Here is a 22137-nt window from a genome sequence, read left to right as displayed (position 1 = left end):
GAATCCCAGTGTCTTTAGGATGTGAGTAGTTAGTATCATGATGTTGCTTTGCATACATTTCAGCCACACCTTCAGTTGGCAACAGAGAAGTCCTGGAGCTCTGAGATATGATACAAGGTTCTGCATGAGTGTTCGGCACACTATGTTCTTATCTTAGCTTTCTCACAATGTAGCACAGGCAGTGCACTTCTTTTCAAAAGAAACTACCCTAACCCCCCCCCCCCCACACACACACACACACACACACACACACACACACACACACATTAACACATAAACATCCCATAGTGTGCCTCTTCCTTGTTACTATCAATGAATTCTGTAATCAAAAAGGAATGCAAATAACTTTCTTTCCCCCCTTTCCTTTTTTTGAATTAGAAAAAAAGTCTCAAAAGAGGCTTTCATAGGTTTGCTGCATAATGCATGTTTGCTATGGCAACAGCCTCCCTCAGGAAAGAAGGAGGGGCTGCAGAGAGTGGTTCCCCTGGAAACTACTATGACCAAGGGTTTGAGCACGCGGGACGCCCTCCTTGACACTCCATGCAGACGAGGAATCATGTAGGATCATCTGCCAGAGATATCTAAACATTTTCAAATATATAAGTAACATCGAACAGTGCGAGGAACAGTAGGCTATGTAGACCCTTGACATTTTAACTGATAAAAAAGGAATTGAATACTGCATGAATCTTAAGTCTATTTCTGTATATGGGCTGATGCGCATGCATTGCAATGAATCCAATATTGATGTGGTTTTTAAGCGGATTTGGTTAATGCATGTGTGTCCCGCTGTGGTCGCCTGCCTGACAGTCGCTACAGATGTCCCTTTAACTGCACAGAAACACATTGCTCTGCCCCACTTCATACGTTGAATCTGGCAGTGAAGACGCGCTTTCCGCTGGGTCTCTTGTCTAGGCACAGCAAGGAGAGCGAGAACTTAAAACTACTTCAAAATATTTCGCAACGGAGAGTGACCACATCTGCTGTGAAAGAACGTGAGTAAAAAGGTCGATAGTCATCAATTTCCCATGATGTAGGATACTGCATGTACGCTTAGGTCTAACAGGAGTTTGGTGCGTGAACATGTGAATTGTTTGGGATATCGCAGTTTGTTGAAAATTTTGTTCGAGCGCGTCAACTACGGGTGATCTTTACGATGTCAAAGGCGAGAGGAAAAGCGAAGTATTGTTAAACCAGTTTTTTTTTTTTTTTTACCTACGTAGTCATCGACACGATGTTGACCACTGATGCAGTACATGGTGCAAGCTCTACTAATGGTTTAAGATCCACACACACCTATGTATATCCACTGGTGACAGTGATAGATTAGGAACCTGGTGATGTTCCTTTACAGGCTAGATTGCCATGTTTATTTTGAAGAGACTGCAGTGTTTTTAGACTTTCATGTAGGACTTAATAATCAAGTCGAACTGGTACAATTTTGTCTCTGTTACTTTAAGGTAATATGACACTAGTCAAAGTAGTCATCTGAATTCCAAATCAGTGCCACGGAGACCACTTAACCCCTCAATGAAATATTTCAATAATAATTCAGTCTCTCCAACTTCCAGTGCTTTCATTTATTGCCGGACACCTGTTATCAATCCACATTATCAAAATTAATTTACTTTGTCAGATCATGCAAGACTTTGACATGGTCAGACAGTCACTAGGATGTATTTATATCATTTTACATGGGTCTAGTGAGTGGATAGAAAGCTGGAAGGGATTCTTGTCTTTCTGTATTGCTGACTCATGCTTTGTGAATGATGCTCACTTAGTTCAAGGTCTCCAGAGATGCCTATGACATCATCAGGCATATGTTGGCCCCCTCCAGTAGTGCTTTCAAGACATTACACTTGGCACTGTCCCAAGTTTAATCTCTTTTAACACCCGTAAATGTTAAAACGATTGATGGTAACTTATTCTAGATCAACAACCAGAGGGTTTCTTATATTAATGTATGCGTAAGAGCTGTCGCAGGTCCTGTGAGTGTCGTGTCGCTATCTTATGACCTTGACTACTGTGGTCATGTGAATATGCTTAGGTAGTGCTTTGTCTAAAAGGACATCCTCTGTCACGTCATGTTGACATCAATCATCAAACTTAAATGATAACATTGAAAGTGCAGATCAGTGAAATCATGCTGTGATATTGGGTCATTCGTGGATGGCATACATTAATGATATAGGAAGTTTTAGCTTTAAAAGCATACTTTATGATCTGTCAATCACTGTGGTTCAAGGCAAGACTAACGCTGGGATTGACCGTATCCTCCTCCTTCCGTGAATGGTCAGCCTTCCATACACCCACATTTAAATGCCCGTCATCACATGAATTAGTAAGATTGCTTCCCTTAAACAGACCACTATGCTTTCATTAAGTTTACATTCCTGTTTTGCCAACCCTTTCTACCACTCAGCAGATTGAGATGGTGGACTGTAAAGTCGTATTACATAATCTCCCTCCCTCTCTTTTTCCATTTCCCTCTCTCTCTCTCTCTCTCTCTCTCTCTCTTTCTCCCTCCCCCCCCCCTCTCTCTCTCTCTCTCTCTCTCTCTCTCTCTCTCTCTCTCTCTCTCTCTGTCACCCTCTCTCCTAGACCCAAGCTCAGGTGCATTGTAGTACTTTAGCTCTGTAGTTTGACATCACAGCTAAGTGTGTGTGAGACCAGGAAGTAGCGAATGGTGCAGTATGTAGCAGGGTGCGTAGCTCTGTCTCTGCTGCAACACTGCAGTGCAGCCCTAGATGGGGTCACGAGGGATACGATTCTATATTTACTGTATGTAATAATCTACAGCACAGAATCTGTCAGGAAATGAAGTCCCTATTCTTTACAGTCACAAACCTAAAAGTATTGCTGTATGTATGTAATCTCCCAAGCGTTCTTGCTCAAAGTCGCTCTACAACAGCCTTAACTCAAAGCCCTGAGGTCAACTTTAGGCCTATATTCAAGGTTGTCTAAGCATAAAAATGAGTCTAACCCAACTGCTGTCACTTGTGTCTGCTTTCCTTTTTGTCTCGATGCCTCTGTATGTCTGTCACATGGTGCACACAGAGAATCCCTGTCGTCCGTCCTCTCCTGTCTCCTAAAAAGTCTGTCCTCTCCTGTCTCCTACCAGTGTCTTCCCTGTATCCTAACACTGAGTCTCTCCTGTATCCTAACACTGAGTCTCTCCTGTATCCTAACACTGAGTCTCTCCTGTATCCTAACACTGAGTCTCTCCTGTATCCTAACACTGAGTCTCTCCTGTATCCTAACACTGAGTCTCTCCTGTATCCTAACACTGAGTCTCTCCTGTATCCTAACACTGAGTCTCTCCTGTATCCTAACACTGAGTCTCTCCTGTATCCTAACACTGAGTCTCTCCTGTATCCTAACACTGAGTCTCTCCTGTATCCTAACACTGAGTCTCTCCTGTATCCTAACACTGAGTCTCTCCTGTATCCTAACACTGAGTCTCTCCTGTATCCTAACACTGAGTCTCTCCTGTATCCTAACACTGAGTCTCTCCTGTATCCTAACACTGAGTCTCTCCTGTATCCTAACACTGAGTCTCTCCTGTATCCTAACACTCAGGAATATATTGACTGTTTCCAGTGGTGTGGGAAAGCTGTCGATGACCAGTATTGATGCTTTCCATTTTGGAAATAAACCGTAGGCCCCAGAAGTCCAGGGCAGTGCTGTCCTGTGACCTCCTGACCTCTGTTACGATAAGGGTCGATGGGCGTCTGGATGAGAGCTGGACTAGGGGTCATGCATGAGATGTTTCGACTAGCTAGAGCTAATTGGTTTGAATTGGAAACCAACCTGTTTAGTGATCCATGACCGCGCGTGTGTGTGTGTGAAAGTTTGTGTGCGTGCGCTTGTGTGTGCATGCTTATACTATGTGGCTTTGTCTTCTACATGTATGGATTTTTTGGGTGATTCCTAATCATGCTTAATCTGTGTACAATATGCTGTTCAATGATATGAATCACATAAAGCTTTGGTGAACCACCTTATATAATGTAAATCATTATGGTTGAAGCACTGTGTTCCTCTGCTTCCCTGATGAGGTCTCAGTTCAGTTCAGTTCAGTTCTGGAACATGACAGGCGTGTTGATAGTGTCTACGGGTGGTCCGCTCACCCCTGCCCACACACACACACACCAAAACAGCTGGTTTCCTTGGTACCTGAAACGCAGTGATGTTTCAGTGCACTCCTTGGTGGATTGGGAGTGTGGAGAGATGATCTTGTCGTCTGACCTTTTTTGAATGTAATTAAACTGATTGAGGGAATGTCAGATTGAAGAGGAAGGTTTATGCGCTGATGACCTGACCTGTTCTAGTCTGTGAAGCAAACTGAACGTTCAGCATGTGTGTTTGAATTTGTCTATGACAATGTATATCGTGTGTGTGTGAGTGCGTGTGTATACCAACCAGGCTCTTTCAGCCACTGTTCAACCAAGCATGGAAGAGTGCTCTGCAAACGCTGTGCCTTGTCTGCTGTCACCACGCTGCTCCACATCTCTCTATGTCTGCCAGCACAGTCAGGCTGCAGTCAAAGGCCTGTCTTCTCTCATCCTCCTCCTGGGTGATCTCATGTTAGGGCCTCAAATCCTTGGTTGTGATTGGTCTACTGGAGCATGGTCTGATGGAGCCGGGTCATTTTCATCCTTACTGTCTTTTCTTTCTTTTTCACACAGATATAGGAAGGGCATGGAATGTCAAAGATGGGGGGGGGGAGCAAAACAATTATATATAAATGTTCTTGTATGGAAGAGATGACTATACAGCTTTAGTTGCTTTAGTGCTGAAATTATTGTTTGTTAGACAACTCTGTGTTCAGAATTCTTGAAAAATAAACATTACAGTGGCCATCTGTAGTTACATACTCCCTTGCTAATGATGAGTTGGAATTGTAGTTTTCATCCCAACCGTTACCTCAAGCTGTTATCATCCACTTTGGAGAAAAAAACCGGAGACTTGAGATGGAGAGAATGTGTTTGTTATTAAAGCTAACAAACCATCCAAGCTCAAGGGGGGAACTTCCCCTGTGGGACTTGTGCATGGAGCTCCCTGTGTGTTATAGTACCTGGGTACAGTGACATCATCCATGACCTCATCCGTTACCTCACGGGGGATCTTTAGTTAAGATCTCTGAGTCTGTTTTTCAGTTTCTTACAAGTTTATGCCTTTTAGAAGGCAAATCATTTAGATATGATAACTTTAATGTTTAATCATTTTTGCAAACAGGTATACAGAGAACTTGCCTGTATGCTTATTTTGTATCCAAGTTGTTTACTCAACAATAACACTTCCCATATGACATTTTAATCTGCTGTGCTCAAACACACAACATGTCATGACAACGTTGATCGACAGTCTGACTGGCTGCAGCCACGTCCTGTTTCCTCCTCTCTGCTCCTGTCATTTAGCAGATCCCTTCCTACTCCCTTCACTCTTATCTGTCTCTCTCTCTCTCTCTCTCTCTCTCTCTCTCTCTCTCTCTCTCTCTCTCTCTCTCTCTCTCTCTCTCTCTCTCTCTCTCTCTCTCTCTCTCTCTCTCTCTCTCTCTCTCTCTCTCTCTCTCTCTCTCTCTCTCTCTCTCTCTCTCTCTCTCTCTCTCTCTCTCTCTCTCTCTCTCTCTCTCTCTCTCTCTCTCTCTCTCTCTCTCTCTCTCTCTCTCTCTCTCCTCCCTCCGGCCTCTGTGGGGTTTTTAGATCCACACACACTATGGGGCCGCCCCTGAGCACCCAAACGACCCTGCGATTGGCTGCTTCATCTCCCCTGACGACAGGGCCCCTCCCCCTCCCTCTCTGCTCACCCCGGCAGCTCCCTGTCAGTCTGTTTGCGTTATTATAACACCAGCCTCTCTCTCTCTCACACACACACAAACACACACACACAACCCACAGTGTCAGAGATGAGAAGGATTAGTTGACAGAGAGGGCAGCGTGGACATTTTCACACTGAGGAAGAGGGAAACAAGGACAGCAGACATGGAGCTGAAGTAAGTGCCACTCTTTACTGTCAGTGATGGAGGGAGAAGGTTGGAGAAGGGGAGAGGAGTGGAAGAGAGAAATGGACAGCTGGAAATGAGTAGGGAGAGATTTGGTTCGAGGAAGGTGGAAGGGGGATGAGTGAAGTTTTAGAGATGACCTGCGAGGAAAGACCACTGTGTGTGTGTTTTTATTTGTTTGTGTGCACCTCCTGTTCAAACTGAAAGTGCCACAGTGCACCTGTAATAACCCACTATTAACGCGGTGTAGCACATGCTCTAACAAGCATGTGTTACATGTTCAACTAGTTTAACTAGTTCATGCTTAAGGTGTACACCGTTTTTCTTCTTACAGGTGTTTAATTAGCTTCCTCTCTGCCCAGATCTTGTTTCCCTTGCAGGCATTTATACTTTCTTTTCTGGGTGCCTGTGACACATTTGCAGTTATTTAGTGAGTTGAATAACCTAATTTCCTGTTTCCTGTTTTTCACTTGAAGAATCTCTGCTGGTTTTGATATGATGTGAGTCTGCTTCACTGTGTCAATGCTATCAATATTATGATGTTGACTTTTGAGCTTGCATGTTTTATACAGGCCTCTTCCATATAGCACACATATTTTAAGTGAGTGTGTATGTGTGTGAACGTTTGTAACAGTAGTGTTCCAGAACCATCTTCAAGGGAACCGTCCCTCAGATCCACATCTGCTAACCACACAGCCTGAGGACAGAAGATAGGGCAATGCGAGACAATACTGTGTGTGTGTGTGTGTGTTTTTGTATGTGTGTTTGTGTGTGTTACAATGACCTCAAATAAGGGACTGCAATTTTGTTAGTGACAGACCAGAGGAAAAGGTTCTCGCTGCATATCTGTCAACTATCAACCAACCACTCATATGACCAGTGTTCCTTCTAACAGGTTCATTTTAATACAATTATTGTCAAACTGAAATGGAAGGAAATGGTCTAATACACTAGTGTGTCAGCTTGGCAATGTCAAATTGAATCCCCTGCAAAAATGTAATGTCTGAAATTAGGTAATGAAGCCAGTGTATTAAAACCAGGTTTATCACATTGAATACAGACTAGATACCAAATACTCTAACTGTCTCTATAATGGATACCAGCTGAGTGCTGGAGCTAGATATCTTATTTCATTACCACATAGATCAATACACATTTGCTGCCACCCTTGTGTCAGAGTTTCTAATGTCTTCATACTGACGTCATGCTGCTGTCTGCCCACGCTGATAACCTCCCACACCTACACACACACACACACACACACACACACACACACACACACACACTGCTATGCAGTTATGTGTTGTTTGAACTATTGACTTGTTTCAGTCCATTAGTGGCTTTGTGAGGGGGGAATCTGAAGTGAAAAGAAGGGAGGGGAGAGGATGGAGGGACGTGGAGGAGGAGACAGAGGTGGTGTAAAGGAAGAGGAGGAGGAGGGGAGGATGGATGGAGGGAGGAGCAGGGGGGATGTAGGGATGAGGAGGGGGGATGGTGAGGGTCCTGACCGTGTTGCCGCCCTCCATAATCTCTCATCATCCCTTCTCTGGTGAACATTTTAGATTAGTGTGTGTCTCTGAGAGGATTGTGTACGTGTGCATGAGAATGGTGTATGTAAGGGTGGTGTGTGGGTGGAGTGTGTGAGAGTGGTGTGTCTGAGGATGGTGTGTATGTGCATGAGGGTGGTGGGTGTGGGTGTGTGCGTACTGTCCTTTCAACCGGGGGAGGGGCTTTTCTCACCATTGCCAACAACAAAGCACACAGAGCCCGCCAACAGACCATGATAAGATGTTGTGCTCCAGACTGGGATTATCCAAGCAACTGCTGAATGTCATCTTCAAATATATGAATCTTGACATGGATGAACAAATGGCTGGTTGAACTGGTGTGGGTTCTAAGGATATTGGGATATCCAGGGATACAATGCTGGGTCTGTTCATGTTCAAACATTTAAGCACTCAAGGTAAAAGCAAAATGTCGTCTTATCGAAAATGTTAAATAATGAAAACCATAAACACTGCTGTCGTAAATCCTCATTTTGTAGGAGAGCTAAGAAATCCTCCCTTCAGACCTCTCAACATTGCTTTCATCATGGCCTTCAAGCTACGTGGCAGAGATGCCTTCCTGTGGGGGGTGTGAAGACATCCCCCTCATCATCATGTCTGGTGTGATTATGGTGATGGTGGCCCCTAGTTACCCAACAAAGACTTGCACAGCAACTACTCAGCACAGCTCAGTTGCTTGTTTGGATTTGAAGAGTGATGAATGTGATGGCATGAGACTCCTGTTGGGTGTGAATGGTCTAGTCCATCTGAGGCAAGCTTAAGTGGCTAGGACAGCTAGGTGTGTGTGTGTGTGTGTGTGTGTCTATCTGTTCTGTAGGGAGGGCTGGACGCTTGGTGCTGTTGGACTGTCCTGTGTGTGGGGGGACTTGACTAGTATTCATTATGTGAAGCCTATCCCACTACTCTTGCCTTCGTGAAATGTGTGTGTGTGTGTGTGTGTGAGCATATCTCTGTATGTGTGTATTCGCGTAGGTGTGTGTGTTTGTGTGTCCTGGGCCCTCAGGATTCCTCTGTGGGACGCTGGGCCTCTTTAACACGGCCTCTCCAGCTCTGTAAATACCCTGCACTCGCTGGAGCTTCAGTGTCTGAACACTCAGACCCATACAGGTGGCCTGGTGGCATGACGCTGAGCCTGCGTTAGGCTGCTCCCCTGCTGCACGTGTTTGTGTCTGTGTGTGTGTGTGTGTGTAGTAGGGGTGGTATGTAGGGTTGGTGTGTGTGGGATGTGTGTGTGTGTGTGCAGTGTTGGTGGGTGGGACAGGGTCATTATGCTTGTACTGTACGTGCGTGTCGTGTGAGGTACAGCAGGCTGGCTCTTGGGAGCTGTCTTTCTGGCTTGTTTACGTTTTGAAAGCACCAGCGGGCCTTTCTGGTAGAATCATCATTGTACAGGGTGACGAGGGATTTTGTGTTGGCAGGGCACTTTCCAAAGAGTGAAGGGATGGAGAGAAATGGAAAGAGAGAGAGAAAGAGACGAGGGGGGGGGAGGGGGGAAAACAGCTGAGGTCAGAGCTCTGGAACGAGTTGGGGAGGGAAAAGAGGGCCGGAGTGTTGATGGGAGTATTGGAGCTGAGCGAGACAGAACAGTGAGGGGGCTGTGAGCAGGGGCACTGTCTCCAAAAAGGACTGGTGAGTACAGGAGACAGAAAGGGGCGGGGGGCTCAGGGCTGGGGGGGGGGGGAGACGTAGCTTCAACTTCAGGTTCAAGCCTCAGGCCTGTGTGTCACCATGTCGCCCCAGAGTCTGGACTGTAAGAGGGAACACTCTGCTCCGTGTGTGTTCTGTGTGGGACTGGATCATTATTGTGGACGCTGGAGCAGAATCAACTCTGTGAGGATTGTTAACACGTCTGTGTGTGTGTATCCTCTCAGACTCAGAAGGATTCACTGAAGCACAGTCAGTGATGTGTTTAACGTGCCGTCTCCAGAGTGGACTCCTCTCCCGTCAGATGAGGGCTGGCTGAGAATGCCGTCTCATCAGTATTCTCTAGCAGCAGCCCATGGGCCAGGGTCTAGGCCCAAGGCTGGGCAGAGGGCTCTCTGATTCAGGCTCCATAAAGGAAGGGCTTCTTTGCCTTCAATAGATACAGTGGACCCTGCGTAGGGCGCTTTGTCTTTGGCTTTCTTTTTGGTCCAGGTCTTCTCTTGTCTTTGTGCAAGTCGCTTTTTCTTTGTGAAGCAGTGAGGTATGAGAGTGTGTAGTCATGTAGGCAGGATGCAACCAGTTCACAAGAAAGAACTTTTGTTCTGTGGGATTGAGACTCAAGTTTCTATTCTGTTCTATTCTGTTCTATTCTGTTCTATTCTGTCACGCCCCTCCGTGCATGCACACAGTCGTGGGTTCCGTTTGACTAGAGTTACTGTGCCTTCACAAGAAGCATGTTGAGATAACATTACAGATAGCTTGCCTCTCTCCTGTAGAGCTATTCTGTTGACCTCAACTCACCTATGCGGTATTTCACTGTTGACATGGTGTGTGTGTGTGTCTGGGTCTGTGTGTGCACATGTGCCTGCATGCGTGTGCATATCTGACTGGCTCTTTGATCGTGGTCGTCGCTCTCTCCCTCACAGTCTCCTCCCCCCCCCTCTCTCTCTCTCTTTCTCTCTCTCTCTCTCTCTCTCTCTCTCTCTCTTTCTCTCTCTCTCTCTCTCTCTCTCTCTCTTTCTCTCTCCCTCACAGTCTCCTCCCCCCCCTCTCTCTCTCTTTCTCTCTCTCTCTCTCTCTCTCTCTCTCTTTCTCTCTCTCTCTCTCTCTCTCTCTCTCTTTCTCTCTCCCTCACAGTCTCCTCCCCCCCCCCTCTCTCTCTCTCTTTCTCTCTCTCTCTCTCTCTCTCCCTCACAGTCTCCTCCCCCTCTCTCTCTCCTTCTCCATCCTTTGAGTATGTCTCTCTATTTCTGCTTTTACTCTCTCACTCTTTGCCGGTGTGTGCAGTGAGTCAGCAAAATGCGTAGACACACACACACCGATACTTTCTCTGATGGTGTTAGCTGCCCTGTCATTGGTCCCCGAGTTGAACCACACCAATTGCTCTCTTTCACATTGGCTGGGCTCTATGCTGTCAGCCAATCCACTCTTTGCTTCCTGCCGCTGCTGCCCACCCTTCCCAGGGTGCTGTGTTAGCTATGCTAGCTGCAGTGAGCCAGCATTAACTTCAGAGAGCTGGGCGGAAGGGAAGGAGGGAGGGAGAGGGCAGGAGAAACTGAGAGAGAGAGAGTGAGAGAGAGAAGAGATAGAAGAGAGAGAAGAGAGAGAAGAGAGAGAGAGAGAGAGAGAGACTGTGATGGAGGGCAGAGGGATAGAGGGAGGGAGGATGATGTAATAAGAATTGATTGGCTCTGAGTACAGACGCAGGTCCACACGTCCACGGCGCTCTCTCAATGAATCCCTCTCCCCCTCGGCCCCCACCCGCCCTCCTATCTTCATTTTATTTTCACTCACGCACTCTCCTCGTACATATCGTCATCTCTTTCATGGCTTAGCGCTTCTTAAAGCCGGATCAACTCATCTCTACCTGGAAGGGAGGGGGGTAGAGTCCTCTCCCAGTGGCAGCATGCGAGGCGATGTTCACCCTGAGTGACTCCACTGGTGCGTCATGGAGCTCCTGTTGACTGGCAGGATATGGTACAGTCTGGTTCTGTGAGCTTGCATTGGCTGGGGGGCACTGGTGGTCGTGACAGTGTGTGTAGGGATGGGTGACGCCTGTTGATCGCTGTGAGGAGTCGGTGCTGTGGACCGCGTAAGTGATCTGACTTTCATTCACTCCGACTTCGAATTCATTTCAGTATTGTGGTCAAATAAAAGAGTATTTCATGCTTTTTATGTATTGATTGAGTGATGAATGAGGGTAGATATATAAAGTAGCAATGTCTTCATTGCAGCTGTGGAATAGGGGCATTCAATAAATCAAATATTTGCTTTGTAAATTGAACTTTACATGTGAGTGAAGCCTTAGCATGCTTTCTACACTGTAACACACTGCGGCTCCACACTCACACACTCCATCAATCCAGCAAAAATCCTTTCATTTGGCACAGACTGTCTTATATAAAGATGATGTAATATTTGTAGCAGAATGCATCCTCACCCTGCAGTGTGGCAGGGGACAGGGCTTGTAGTGTTGTGTTGAGCTGTGTTGTGTTGAGCTGTGTTGTGTTGTGTTGGGATGGGGCTGGCAGAGGGATTTGTGGGCTAAAGGTTTTAATGATGGCTTCCATATTTCATGCACTACTTATCTGCCTGTCTGCTTCCTGGAATTGTTCAGGCATCGTTCGTTGTGGCTACAGATTATGTGTGTGTGTGGTGGGAGGGTGGGGGGGTGGAGTTGGGGGGGGTAGTAAAGTAGTGGTTAGGGTACAAATATATCAGGAAGTAACGGGGTTCCGTCTTTCCCTTTAGATCATCAGAGGTAGAAAACACCACTGATCAATGCTGTTTTCAATCATGTCGTCACTGTTAAAAAAGCAGACTAGTACCAACATGGGTAACTAGGATTTACAAAAGTCACATGGATGAAGTTGACCTCCTCTCCTTCCCGGTTGCCAAGGCAACGGGTCCCCATTCTTTTCTCCTCTCTCAAGCTATTTTCTGGCACATACTGTACTGGATAGAGGGAGACAGAAAGAGAGAGAGGGAGACAGGGAGAGGGAGAGGGAGAGGGAGAGGGAGAGGGAGAGGGAGAGGGAGAGGGAGAGGGAGAGGGAGAGGGAGAGGGAGAGCCAGTGAGATAGCAGGATTCTCCCTGGGGGTCTTAACAGCAGCAAGGCCTGGCCTGTTTCTTTGCCCGTCTTAAATGTGGTAAAGAGGCTGACACATATTCTAAGCTCAGCCACTGCCAGATCTTTTCCAGTTAGCCCTGACGCCCCTCTGTTAAAGCAGGCCTCGATGATAGATATTCCAAACCTGACAGGTTGACAGGAAGGGTTTGGTCATTTGGATCCAGATGTTTTGACTATGCCGGTAGGTCTGGGGGAAGTTTATCATCCATATGTAAGCTGTGATTAAAACGTCTGTGGTTCAGGTTATCCAGGACTGATGTGATCAGACAATGTAGTTCCTCATCAAGCCTCTCTGGATACATGGCAGTGGAGCTTGCAGCCTATATACCAATATAATGAGTTCATGTTCTGCTGGGTATAGGATGTTGAAGAAAACTGTTAGCTGTTTGTGTTTGCTGTGAGTCAGCAGACTGTGCTGACCTGCTGTTCAGACTTTGCTTTCCAGACCTAATCAAATATTTATTAGTATTTTCTCTTGGAAAAGATCAGCACTGTAGTCCCTTAACTACATGGATTAGCTCACATCTTCATTGCTTCACTAGTTCCCAATGTAACACAGCTTCCCCTCCATCTAGCTCTTCAATCAGCTAGGCTGTAGTTCAACAATCAGTCCAATCCTTTCAAGGATGCACTTTATCTATAGGGGCTATACCTAGATGCTAGAACTAGGGGCTACAGGTCAGTTTGGAACATGGAGAGATTTTTTACAGTTTAAAGTGATTGACTTCAGTCATTGATTACTTTAGAAAGTAATTTAAGCTTTTAATCAAAGCACATTGTTGTGATGTGCTACAGTACTGGATAGTAGTCATATAGGTTCTATGGGATTTATTGTGAAAATTAAACCGTAGTTTGTTTGAGTGAGAGATATTGTAAACAAACATATCTCAGTGTGTTCTTTAGACTACATGACCAAACTGTCAAACAGCTTGTCCTATGGATGCTCTACTAGCAAACGTAGTAAACACAATCCATATGAGGATGTTTGTGTAGCTCGCACACTGTCATTGACCCTTAATGTGCGTGTGTGTTTAGGTGTGTGTGTGTGTGAGAATCTTGGCATTTCCTCAGTCTGTGGGAGGAAGGAGGGTAAGGATGTATGACGTGTGTGTCAGTGGGCCACTTCTCTTACTGTCTCTGCCTGAACCCCTGCAGGCGTGTCGGTTTGGTTCCTGAGTTGTGTGTTTGCATCTGTGACCACCTTTGATCTTCTTCTTTTCAAATGGCACCCAGTGGTGTGTGGATGACGTACCAGAGCCTGCACACATGGCCCCTCCTCACCCTCTCTCCCCCTCTGTGCAGGGCGCAGGGTGAGAGGCGGAGGGACCCCTATGTGTTAGGATGGCCAGTGAAGGCTCCTGTATCCCCAGCCCAGTGGTGCACCAGATCGACAAGCAGTTCCTGATCTGCAGTATCTGCCTGGATCGCTACGACAACCCCAAAGTTCTGCCCTGCTTGCATACCTTCTGTGAGAAGTAAGTGGACATGTTTCTTTTAGCTCTTTTGTGTGATGTGTGGGTTGTGTGTTTGTTTATGCGTGTTGAATGTGTCTGCTAGTTAATCAAAAGATGTGGGCATATTCCTGAGGTAGCTTTAAGCCAGTCAGTTACAGTAAATGACAGAAAGAACAGTACAAAATGGCTGCCGTCTGTGTCACCCTGGAGTCATAGTACTCCTGGGGCTGGTCAGTATCACCCTCCAAGTCTGTCTGTCTTTGTGCTACAGAGAACACAGAGCCTGTCTCCTCTGCTCTTGTTGTTGCAGAGAGCTAGAGAGCCACATGACGCAACTAGCACCGACCCAAGAGGCTCATTTGCTTCGTTGCTATCTGTGTGTGTGTGATTGTGTGCCTCCTCTTTTCTTATTGGAGTGTTTATCAGATCTTACCCACCCCCTTCTCAGTTGAATGCCTGCTCCTTGCCCCTCCCAGGTGTCTGCAGAACTACATCCCGGCCCACAGCCTAACGCTGTCGTGCCCCGTGTGTCGCCAGACGTCCATCTTGCCGGAGAAAGGCGTGGCGGCGCTCCAGAGCAACTTCTTCATTACCAACCTGATGGACGTTCTGCAGCGCCCCGCCGACAGCCACACCCACCAGGCGGCGGCGCTTGACACCATCGCCTCCGTCGCCACGGGTCAACCGCTCTCTTGTCCCAACCACGGGGGGAATGTAAGACACACACACACGTGATGCACCTTTCAATAATTAAACTGAGCAGCTGACGGTTTTTAGTAGATAGCCTTTTTTGACTGACATTTCTGATAATTTCTGATTGGGTTGACATTCATTAGCCATGACATATCAGACTATGACAGTCTCTCTCTTTCCGTCACACTCTCTCTCTCTCTCTCTCTCTCTCTCTCTCTCTCTCTCTCTCTCTCTCTCTCTCTCTCTCTCTCTCTCTCTCTCTCTCTTTCTCACTTTGTCTCTTTTTCTGTCTCTCTCTCTGTCTCTCTCTTTCTGGCCCCCTCACCTCTTTTCTCTCGATTTGCAGTGAGGCAGCCATTATTCATGTTCCTGGGGATGTATTGTTCGTGTTATGTCCCTGTGCTCCAGAGGAGTTTCCACTGGCACGGCTCCTACTTAGTAGAACATTTCCTGGTGCCAACAAACTCTGTACTTCTGAACTTCTGTGTTGCCAAGGTGATGGAGTTCTACTGCCCGCAATGTGAGACGGCCATGTGTCAGGAGTGTACAAGCGGCGAGCATGGCGACCACCCCACCGTTCCCCTCAGAGACGTGGTGGAACAACACAAGGCCTCCCTGCAGGGCCAGCTGGACGCTGTCAACAACAGGTACCACGTGTTGGTGTTGTGTACCCCAGCATGTGTCCTTCTATATCGGAAAACCTCCATTACAATGGAATAAATGAAAAACAGGCAGGGCCAAGCATGGACTCTTGGGGGACAGCAAGCTATTAAGACCCAGGGAAAAAATACAGCTTCTCCTTTTCTCCCTCAAGTTGTTCTCCTTCCTAACTCTCTTTTTTGCAATGGTCTCCTTCCCTCCCTCCCTCCTTCCCTCCCCCACCCCCACTCCCTCCCTCCCTCCCTCCCCCACCCCCACTCCCTCCCTCCCCCACCCCCACTCCCTCCCCCACTCCCACTACCCCCCCCCCCCTCCCCCCCCCCCCCCCTCCCTCTCTCTCTCCCAGGCTGCCAGAGATTGACTCGGCCCTGCAGGTACTGTCAGAGATCTTGCAGCAGCTGACCAATCAGAAGAGCTCAATTGAGGGGGACATCCACACCACATTTGATGAGCTGCAGAAGACCCTCAACGTCCGAAAGAGCGTCCTGCTCATGGAACTGGAAGTCAACTACGGTCTCAAGCAAAAGGTCAGAGCACAATTGCAAAAAATGTGTGACAACTGGGAAGAAATCTTGGTTGAAATATGCCGTATGATGTAAGCGTAATGTTAAGTAATGTCGATGTTTACATGTGAGGGTGAAAGCAAAGGTTTAAACTGATAAGATAACAGCAAGAATTTTCTTCCGGATGGCAAACATAATGAAAAAAAATATATATATTATTTTTCTTTTTTCTATAAAGGTATCACTGATATGTGACATATATTAGTATATATTTACACATAGAAAACTCTTCACTTTCTGTAATCCTTACCCATACAGTTGAGGCTTTGTTGAGCCCCTGGTCAACACTAGATACAATGTTTATCCTCTGGTGCCTTGGGCCCCACTGGCCTGATAAATGAAGAAATCTAGACTTGGGAGGGGCAAAGGACAGAGAGAGGGAGAGAAAGAGAGAGAGGTGAAGGGAGGGGGGCAAATGAGCTGTAGCCCCACCCCAACCCAGAGACCCAATCACTGTACGGTACTTGGCTACCAACCCCCCCAAGTTTCCTCCCCTTTGGGAGTTTGATCACATGATTGGATAATGATTCTGCGATCAGCAAAGACAGTCCTCAGCCTGAAGTAAAAAAACAGAGTAGTATCTATCTATCTCTTCTATTATAGGACTTTGCTTGGTCTGTATCTCTTTATGTGTGTGTTACGGGCTGTGTCTTTGTACTCTAATATACTGTTAGGCCTGTTGGAGGTAGGGTGTGTCTTGTATGCAGTGAGATTTGACAGCCAACACCGTGGTGTTGGTTTTCCCAGTGCACTGCGCTAGGAAATGAAGCACTTTGTCGATCCTTCTCTCTGGGCGTGATCGCTCTTCTCCTCTTTCTCTTTCTGTTTCTCTCGTTCGCTCTCTCTCTCTCCCCTCCCCTCTCTTCTCGTATATTTCTCTCTCTTTAAGAGTTAGGTTGAGTGTAGTTTTCTACACAGTGAGGGCTGGTTCTAAGATACAAGGCTAATGGCTTCTGCTTTGGGAGGTGAAGGAGAATGTGATAGCCAGATGCAGGTACTGTAAGTGTGTGTGTGTGTGTGTGTGTAATTAGGTGTGCGTGATTGTTTTTACTCATCAACATGTTCAGAATCTGTATATGTTCTTGCGTCTAACATTTGTCTGTCCTTACCTCCTCTGTGTGTGCGTCTGCACATGTGTCTGTGCACATGTGCATCCGTGCGTGCATGTCTGTGTGTGTGTCTGTCTGTGGACATGTCTGTGTGTGTGTGTGTGTGCATGTCTGTGTGTGTGTGTGTGTGTGTGTGTGGGCCCCAGGTGCTCCAAGCCCAGCTGGACACCCTGCTGCAAGGCCAGGAGGGCATCAAAAGCAGCTGCACGTTCACGGAGCAGGCTCTGAGCCACGGCACGGAGGCCGAGGTCCTGTTGGTGAAGAAGCAGATGAGCGAGCGTCTCAGCGAGCTGGCCATCCAGGACCTGCCCCTGCAGCCCGGCGAGAACCACCAGCTGGACTTCCTGGTGGAGACGGACGGCTTGAAGAAGTCCATCCACAACCTGGGCACCATCGTGACCACCAACGCGGTGGCGTCCGAGACGGTGGCGACGGGCGAGGGCCTGCGCCAGTGCGTGGCAGGCCTGCCCACCTCCGTCACCATCACGACCAAGGACAAGGACGGCGAGCTGTGCAAGATGGGCAACGCCAACATCACGGCAGAGATCGCCACGCCCACGGGCAGCATCGGCGACGGCGAGATACTGGACAACAAGAACGGGACGTACGAATACCTGTACACTGCTGCCAAGGAGGGCAGCTTCACGCTGTCGCTGCGCCTCTACGACCAGCACATCAGAGGAAGCCCGTTCAAGATCAGGGCCACCAAGTCGGCGGATGTATCGCCGACCTCTGACGGCGTGAAGAAGAGGTTGAAGTCGCCGGGGAGCGGGCACGTGAAGCAGAAGGCCATCAAGAGGCCAGCGAGCATGTACAGCACCGGGAAGAGGAAAGAGAACCCCATCGAGGACGATCTCATCTTCAGGATCGGTAAAGACCAGCTGTCTTAATGACGTCAGACACAAAGGCTTTCTTTGATATAGATTTCGACCGGGTGCTCTGATTCTCTACTTTTCCTCCTTTTCTCTCTCTCCCTCTCACCTTCTTTTTTTTCTATAATGTGAACTGACTTCAAACAGTAGTGTGTTAACTAAATCACTAGTCGTGTATTATTCTCAGCTATTATAAGCTGTATTTTTTGTCCCCGTCACATGTCACCACTGTGCGACTAATGTTTTGGAAAAGCAACAGCAACTGAAGACAGTTGACAAGGATCCAGGCTGAATCAAATATTATATATTTATTATTTGAGAAAAGATGGACTGATATTTAGTTTCCGGTCACTTCTGCTCTCCAGGAACAAAGGGAAGAAACAAAGGAGAGTTCACAAACCTACAGGGCGTGGCCTCCTCGGCCCAGGGCAAGGTGCTGATCGCTGACAGCAACAACCAGTGTGTCCAGGTATGGGAAACTTACACTTGGTCACTTTATTTTGTGTGTGCAAGTGACTGTTTCCCACTTGTTGGTCTGTAGGTCCACAGCAAATATAGTTGTAGACCAAATATTCAAGAGGATGTAACTAAAGAGTATTTTGTGTGTGTGCTTGAATGGATGCATTTGTGTGTGTTGGCGCCTACAGATCTTCACCAATGACGGGCAGTTTAAGAGCCGCTTCGGCGTCAGGGGGCGGTCTCCGGGGCAACTGCAGCGGCCGACAGGCGTGGCGGTTCACCCCAACGGTGACATCATCATTGCTGACTATGATAACAAGTGGGTCAGCATATTTTCCAGCGACGGCAAGTTCAAGGTAAGGACCCCCAGCTTCCTTTACCTCACTACCATCAGCTAGCCTGTAGACTCACAGTGTAGTTAGTATCCCCTGCCTTTGAACTTGAACTCTATAAGTGTTCTAGAATTCTTGGAAGTAGAACTCCAGAACTAAAAGTGTCAGTAGCTTTCTTCCTCCTCCCCTTGGGATAGTATCCAATCTAACGTGATTGGATAGGGGAAAGTATTAGCTCAGAGACACAGCTGCTACTAATCCATTCAGATGTAAGTCTGAACAGATTCTTGAATAAGTTTCAATACTCTTTCTACTTCCTGTCTTCCACCAGACTAAGATAGGCTCTGGCAAGCTAATGGGTCCCAAGGGCGTGTCGGTGGACAGGAACGGCCACATCATCGTCGTGGACAACAAGGCCTGCTGTGTTTTCATCTTCCAGCCCAACGGCAAGCTAGTCACCAAGTTTGGTAACCGTGGCAACGGCGACAGGCAGTTTGCAGGTACACTGAATGGTAATAAGTGCCCTCCCCTTTCCTCCTGTCTGACCTCTGACCTTACTCACACCTGCATGCAGTATGAGGATCGTAATCTGGCTAGGACGCCCAGTCAAGAGCCATGACCTTTGGCTTCTGACCTTTTGACCTTGTGAAGGGACATTCTATCAAAAAGGGCTCACTTTCCCTTTGTGTTGCTTAATTGTCTTGAATGTCATTGCTTTTCAAGGTGTGTGTGAGCATGTTCATGTTTTATCATATCTCCAGTTCCTATGCGATTGTTTGCAAACCATTTCCAGTGTCAAATTCCAGTTAATGCCAAACTGACAGTCCCCGTATTATCGTTACCAAATTACAACCTCGGTCTTTTCTGAACCTGTTCCTTCCAGGACCTCACTTTGCTGCGGTCAACCACAACAATGAAATCATTGTGACCGACTTCCATAACCACTCTGTGAAGGTGTTCAACACGGAGGGGGAATTCCTGCTGAAGTTTGGCTCCAACGGCGAGGGGAACGGCCAGTTCAATGCTCCTACAGGAGTGGCTGTGGATATCAACGGCAACATCATAGTAGCAGACTGGGGCAACAGTCGTATTCAGGTGACAATGTAGATTCTTTCCGATGTAATAGTCTCTAGACAGTTTGATCCTCTTGGATTATTTGTGTTTGTGTATTTATGTATTTATGTATTTTTGTATCCCTCCCTCCCTCCCCCCCCCTCCCCCCTCCCTCCCCCCCTCTCCCTCCCTCCCTCCCTCCCTCCCTCCCTCCCTCCCTCCCTCCCTCCCTCCCTCCCTCCCTCCCTCCCTCCCTCCCTCCCTCCCCCCCTCCCTCCCTCCCCCCTCCCTCCCTCCCTCCCTCCCTCCCCCCTCTCCCCCTCCCCCCTCCCTCCCTCCCTCTGTCTGTGACCCAGGTGTTTGACGGCAGTGGTTCCTTCCTGTCCTACATCAACACCTCAGCAGACCCCCTGTACGGCCCCCAGGGCCTGGCCCTCACCTCCGACGGTCACGTGGTTGTGGCCGACTCTGGAAACCACTGCTTCAAGGTCTACCGCTACCTGCAGTAACCCTGTTCTCACGCACGCACGCACGCACACACACACAAACTGTGGAGCAATGGACAGATTAGCTTCTCATCCACTTATCTGCTCATCCTCCCCTAACGCCATCGTTGGTGCCATGCAGAAGCCTTCACTCTGACCTTTCACCTTGTGTGTCTCCATGGCCTCTTTTCTCCTCTCCTCCTCACCTGATCCCTCATAGTGCAGAGGAGGAGCACTGGGCATGTCTCAAATCTTCAGACGTGCGCCCTTTCTTCCTCCCTACCTTGAAGTAATCTGGAACACGAGGGACTAGGTGCTTTTTATTCAGCTGCTACAAACCTACTCATGCCTGAAACAGGCCTCTGTATGTCTCCCCTGAAAAAAGGGAAATTGAATGATTGAATAATGGTTAACGGAGTTGAGCGTTGCGGTGTCAGGGAGAGGCGGTCCTTTTGTGTAGGTGGGAGGGGCTTGATGCCTGATGTTCACAGATTGGTGGAGGGGGGTTCTTTATGCGAGGGACAAAGCCCCCTGCTTTAATACATCCCGTTGAAAAGACAGTTGTTCGGATGGTGTAAACTGATGTCTGGAATTACGTTTAAGTTGCAGCCTCTATTACATTTGTTATTTATTTTTTGTGACATAGCACATTATGTAAATTAACTAGGGTATAGTGTTAACACAGTCATTTAAGTGAATGTTACTCATAGTTTTATCACGGACCAGTTTCAAAGGTGTATGTTTCAGGTGAATTTATGCTTTTCAAGGGTTGTAAATTGATACAGAATTGGGTGGTCAAAGTTTCTCTGTGATAAATTAAACAATAGTTCAATTGTGGTCACAATGTCATCATTACAAACACTAAATCAAACACAATACTGCACAAGCAGGGTACTTTTTAAAGCATGGAATTTCTATGCATGCAATGTGGGCCAATAACCTTCAGATCACTCACACATGACACAGATCAACAAACATTTGTAAAACCTTCTCCATAACTTTAAATGGTAGACGTCAGCTCTCAACCACAGAAGAAGAATGTTTGGTATTCCATCAAATATTGATGCAACACACCTTATAAGTTCTTTGAAATAAGTTTCAGTTTTCTAGAGATACTTACATGTATTTGAACGCTTAATTGAATCCACACCATCACATACAATGAAATATCACAATAATCAACTGGTGACTATATGGTGATGTTATGTCTGCTTCTGTGGTGTAAGAAACATCTTCAGTTCTAGAAACATCTTCAGTTCTACAGTAACACAGTTGGTCAACACAATTTGAGTGAGCGGGTGGGAGGTAGACTTTATGACAACAAGACAAGGGAGACAACTGATGTACTGTAGTATTTTGTTACAAACCTTACTAAATTCAAGAAAATGTAAAGCCACTTACTGATCATGCAAAACATTGGCCTCTTTTTTATTTGGCAGTTTTATTATTTAATGTTTCTCAATGCCCTTGACTTATCTAGACGTTTATTTTGACGTATAATTTGATGACAAGTTCAGCTATTTTGTACATTTAAATTGTTATGAATTTAAAATGTTAACCCTTCTCCCCCTCTAGTTCATGGTTCTATTTGTGATGCCAAATGAAAATTAAGTGCCCACATGTCTGTTGTGTTTGTGTTCAAATCTCAGATAAAAAACAAATGTGATGCAACTTGAACATTTTGTAATTAAACCGTTTTAGTGACATTGATTTAGATTGTGCTGTTCCAACGGAGTTCAAACCACTTTAGAAATGTGTCCTACTGTATAATGCAGCTCTTAGTGTTGTATGAATGCACATGTTGTGTATGTTAGTGACAGGCTTCCTTCCTCAGACCTTCTAGAACAACAGTCAGTAAAGTTGTGTGATGTCAGATATGGCAGTTAGGATATGTTCACATATCTCAACCAACCCAGTTTTGTGGGATATTGTGGTGTAAAACCCTCTATCACTCACACGGTAAACCATTCCATCTATGTTTATTTGCCCTATTGTGTACAGCACTAGAAATAAAGTATTGCTTCTTTGATGTGCTTGTGTCTTTGTTTGTTCTTTGTCCATTATTAATATTGCTACTAAATAAAATGTGATTAAGTGGTAGAATGACAATACA

The 22137-nt window shown here is 46.7% G+C and overlaps 1 protein-coding gene across 4 annotated transcripts; it reads left to right on the top strand.

The window, feature by feature from the left end:
• The first annotated feature begins 833 nt into the window (after positions 1 to 833).
• LOC146236412 (tripartite motif-containing protein 2) lies at positions 834 to 22053 on the top strand. 4 transcript variants are annotated; one of them, XM_084686498.1, is made up of 11 exons: positions 834 to 995; positions 13647 to 13819; positions 14275 to 14512; positions 14987 to 15138; positions 15498 to 15678; positions 16970 to 17693; positions 18061 to 18164; positions 18343 to 18510; positions 18818 to 18998; positions 19370 to 19581; positions 19896 to 22053. In XM_084686498.1, exons 2-11 carry the CDS (start codon positions 13686 to 13688, stop codon positions 20046 to 20048), a joined length of 2247 nt encoding a protein of 748 aa, XP_084542624.1. In that variant the 5' UTR covers positions 834 to 995; positions 13647 to 13685; the 3' UTR covers positions 20049 to 22053. The 4 variants fall into 4 exon arrangements, with proteins under 4 accessions (XP_084542624.1, XP_084542627.1, XP_084542625.1 ...); XM_084686501.1 differs by having other exon boundaries at positions 836 to 995; positions 18818 to 18986; XM_084686499.1 differs by lacking the exon at positions 834 to 995 and adding an exon at positions 5849 to 5995.
• Positions 22054 to 22137: the final 84 nt, after the last annotated feature.

This window comes from Hypomesus nipponensis, chromosome 22 (assembly GCF_054491055.1).
Source record: "Hypomesus nipponensis isolate SF chromosome 22, ASM5449105v1, whole genome shotgun sequence".
Classification (NCBI taxonomy): domain Eukaryota; kingdom Metazoa; phylum Chordata; class Actinopteri; order Osmeriformes; family Osmeridae; genus Hypomesus; species Hypomesus nipponensis.
Note: the sequence above shows the minus strand (reverse complement) of the source record. Positions and strands in the feature narration are given on the sequence as shown.

Excerpts from the sequence above, each read along its gene's own strand:
- LOC146236412 (XM_084686498.1), top strand. The coding sequence starts at position 13,686 with ATGGCCAGTGAAGGCTCCTGTATCCCCAGCCCAGTGGTGCACCAGATC. Across the intron at positions 14,513-14,986 it reads GTCCCAACCACGGGGGGAAT|GTGATGGAGTTCTACTGCCC; the intron begins GTAAGACACACA and ends TGTGTTGCCAAG. Across the intron at positions 15,139-15,497 it reads CTGGACGCTGTCAACAACAG|GCTGCCAGAGATTGACTCGG; the intron begins GTACCACGTGTT and ends TCTCTCTCCCAG.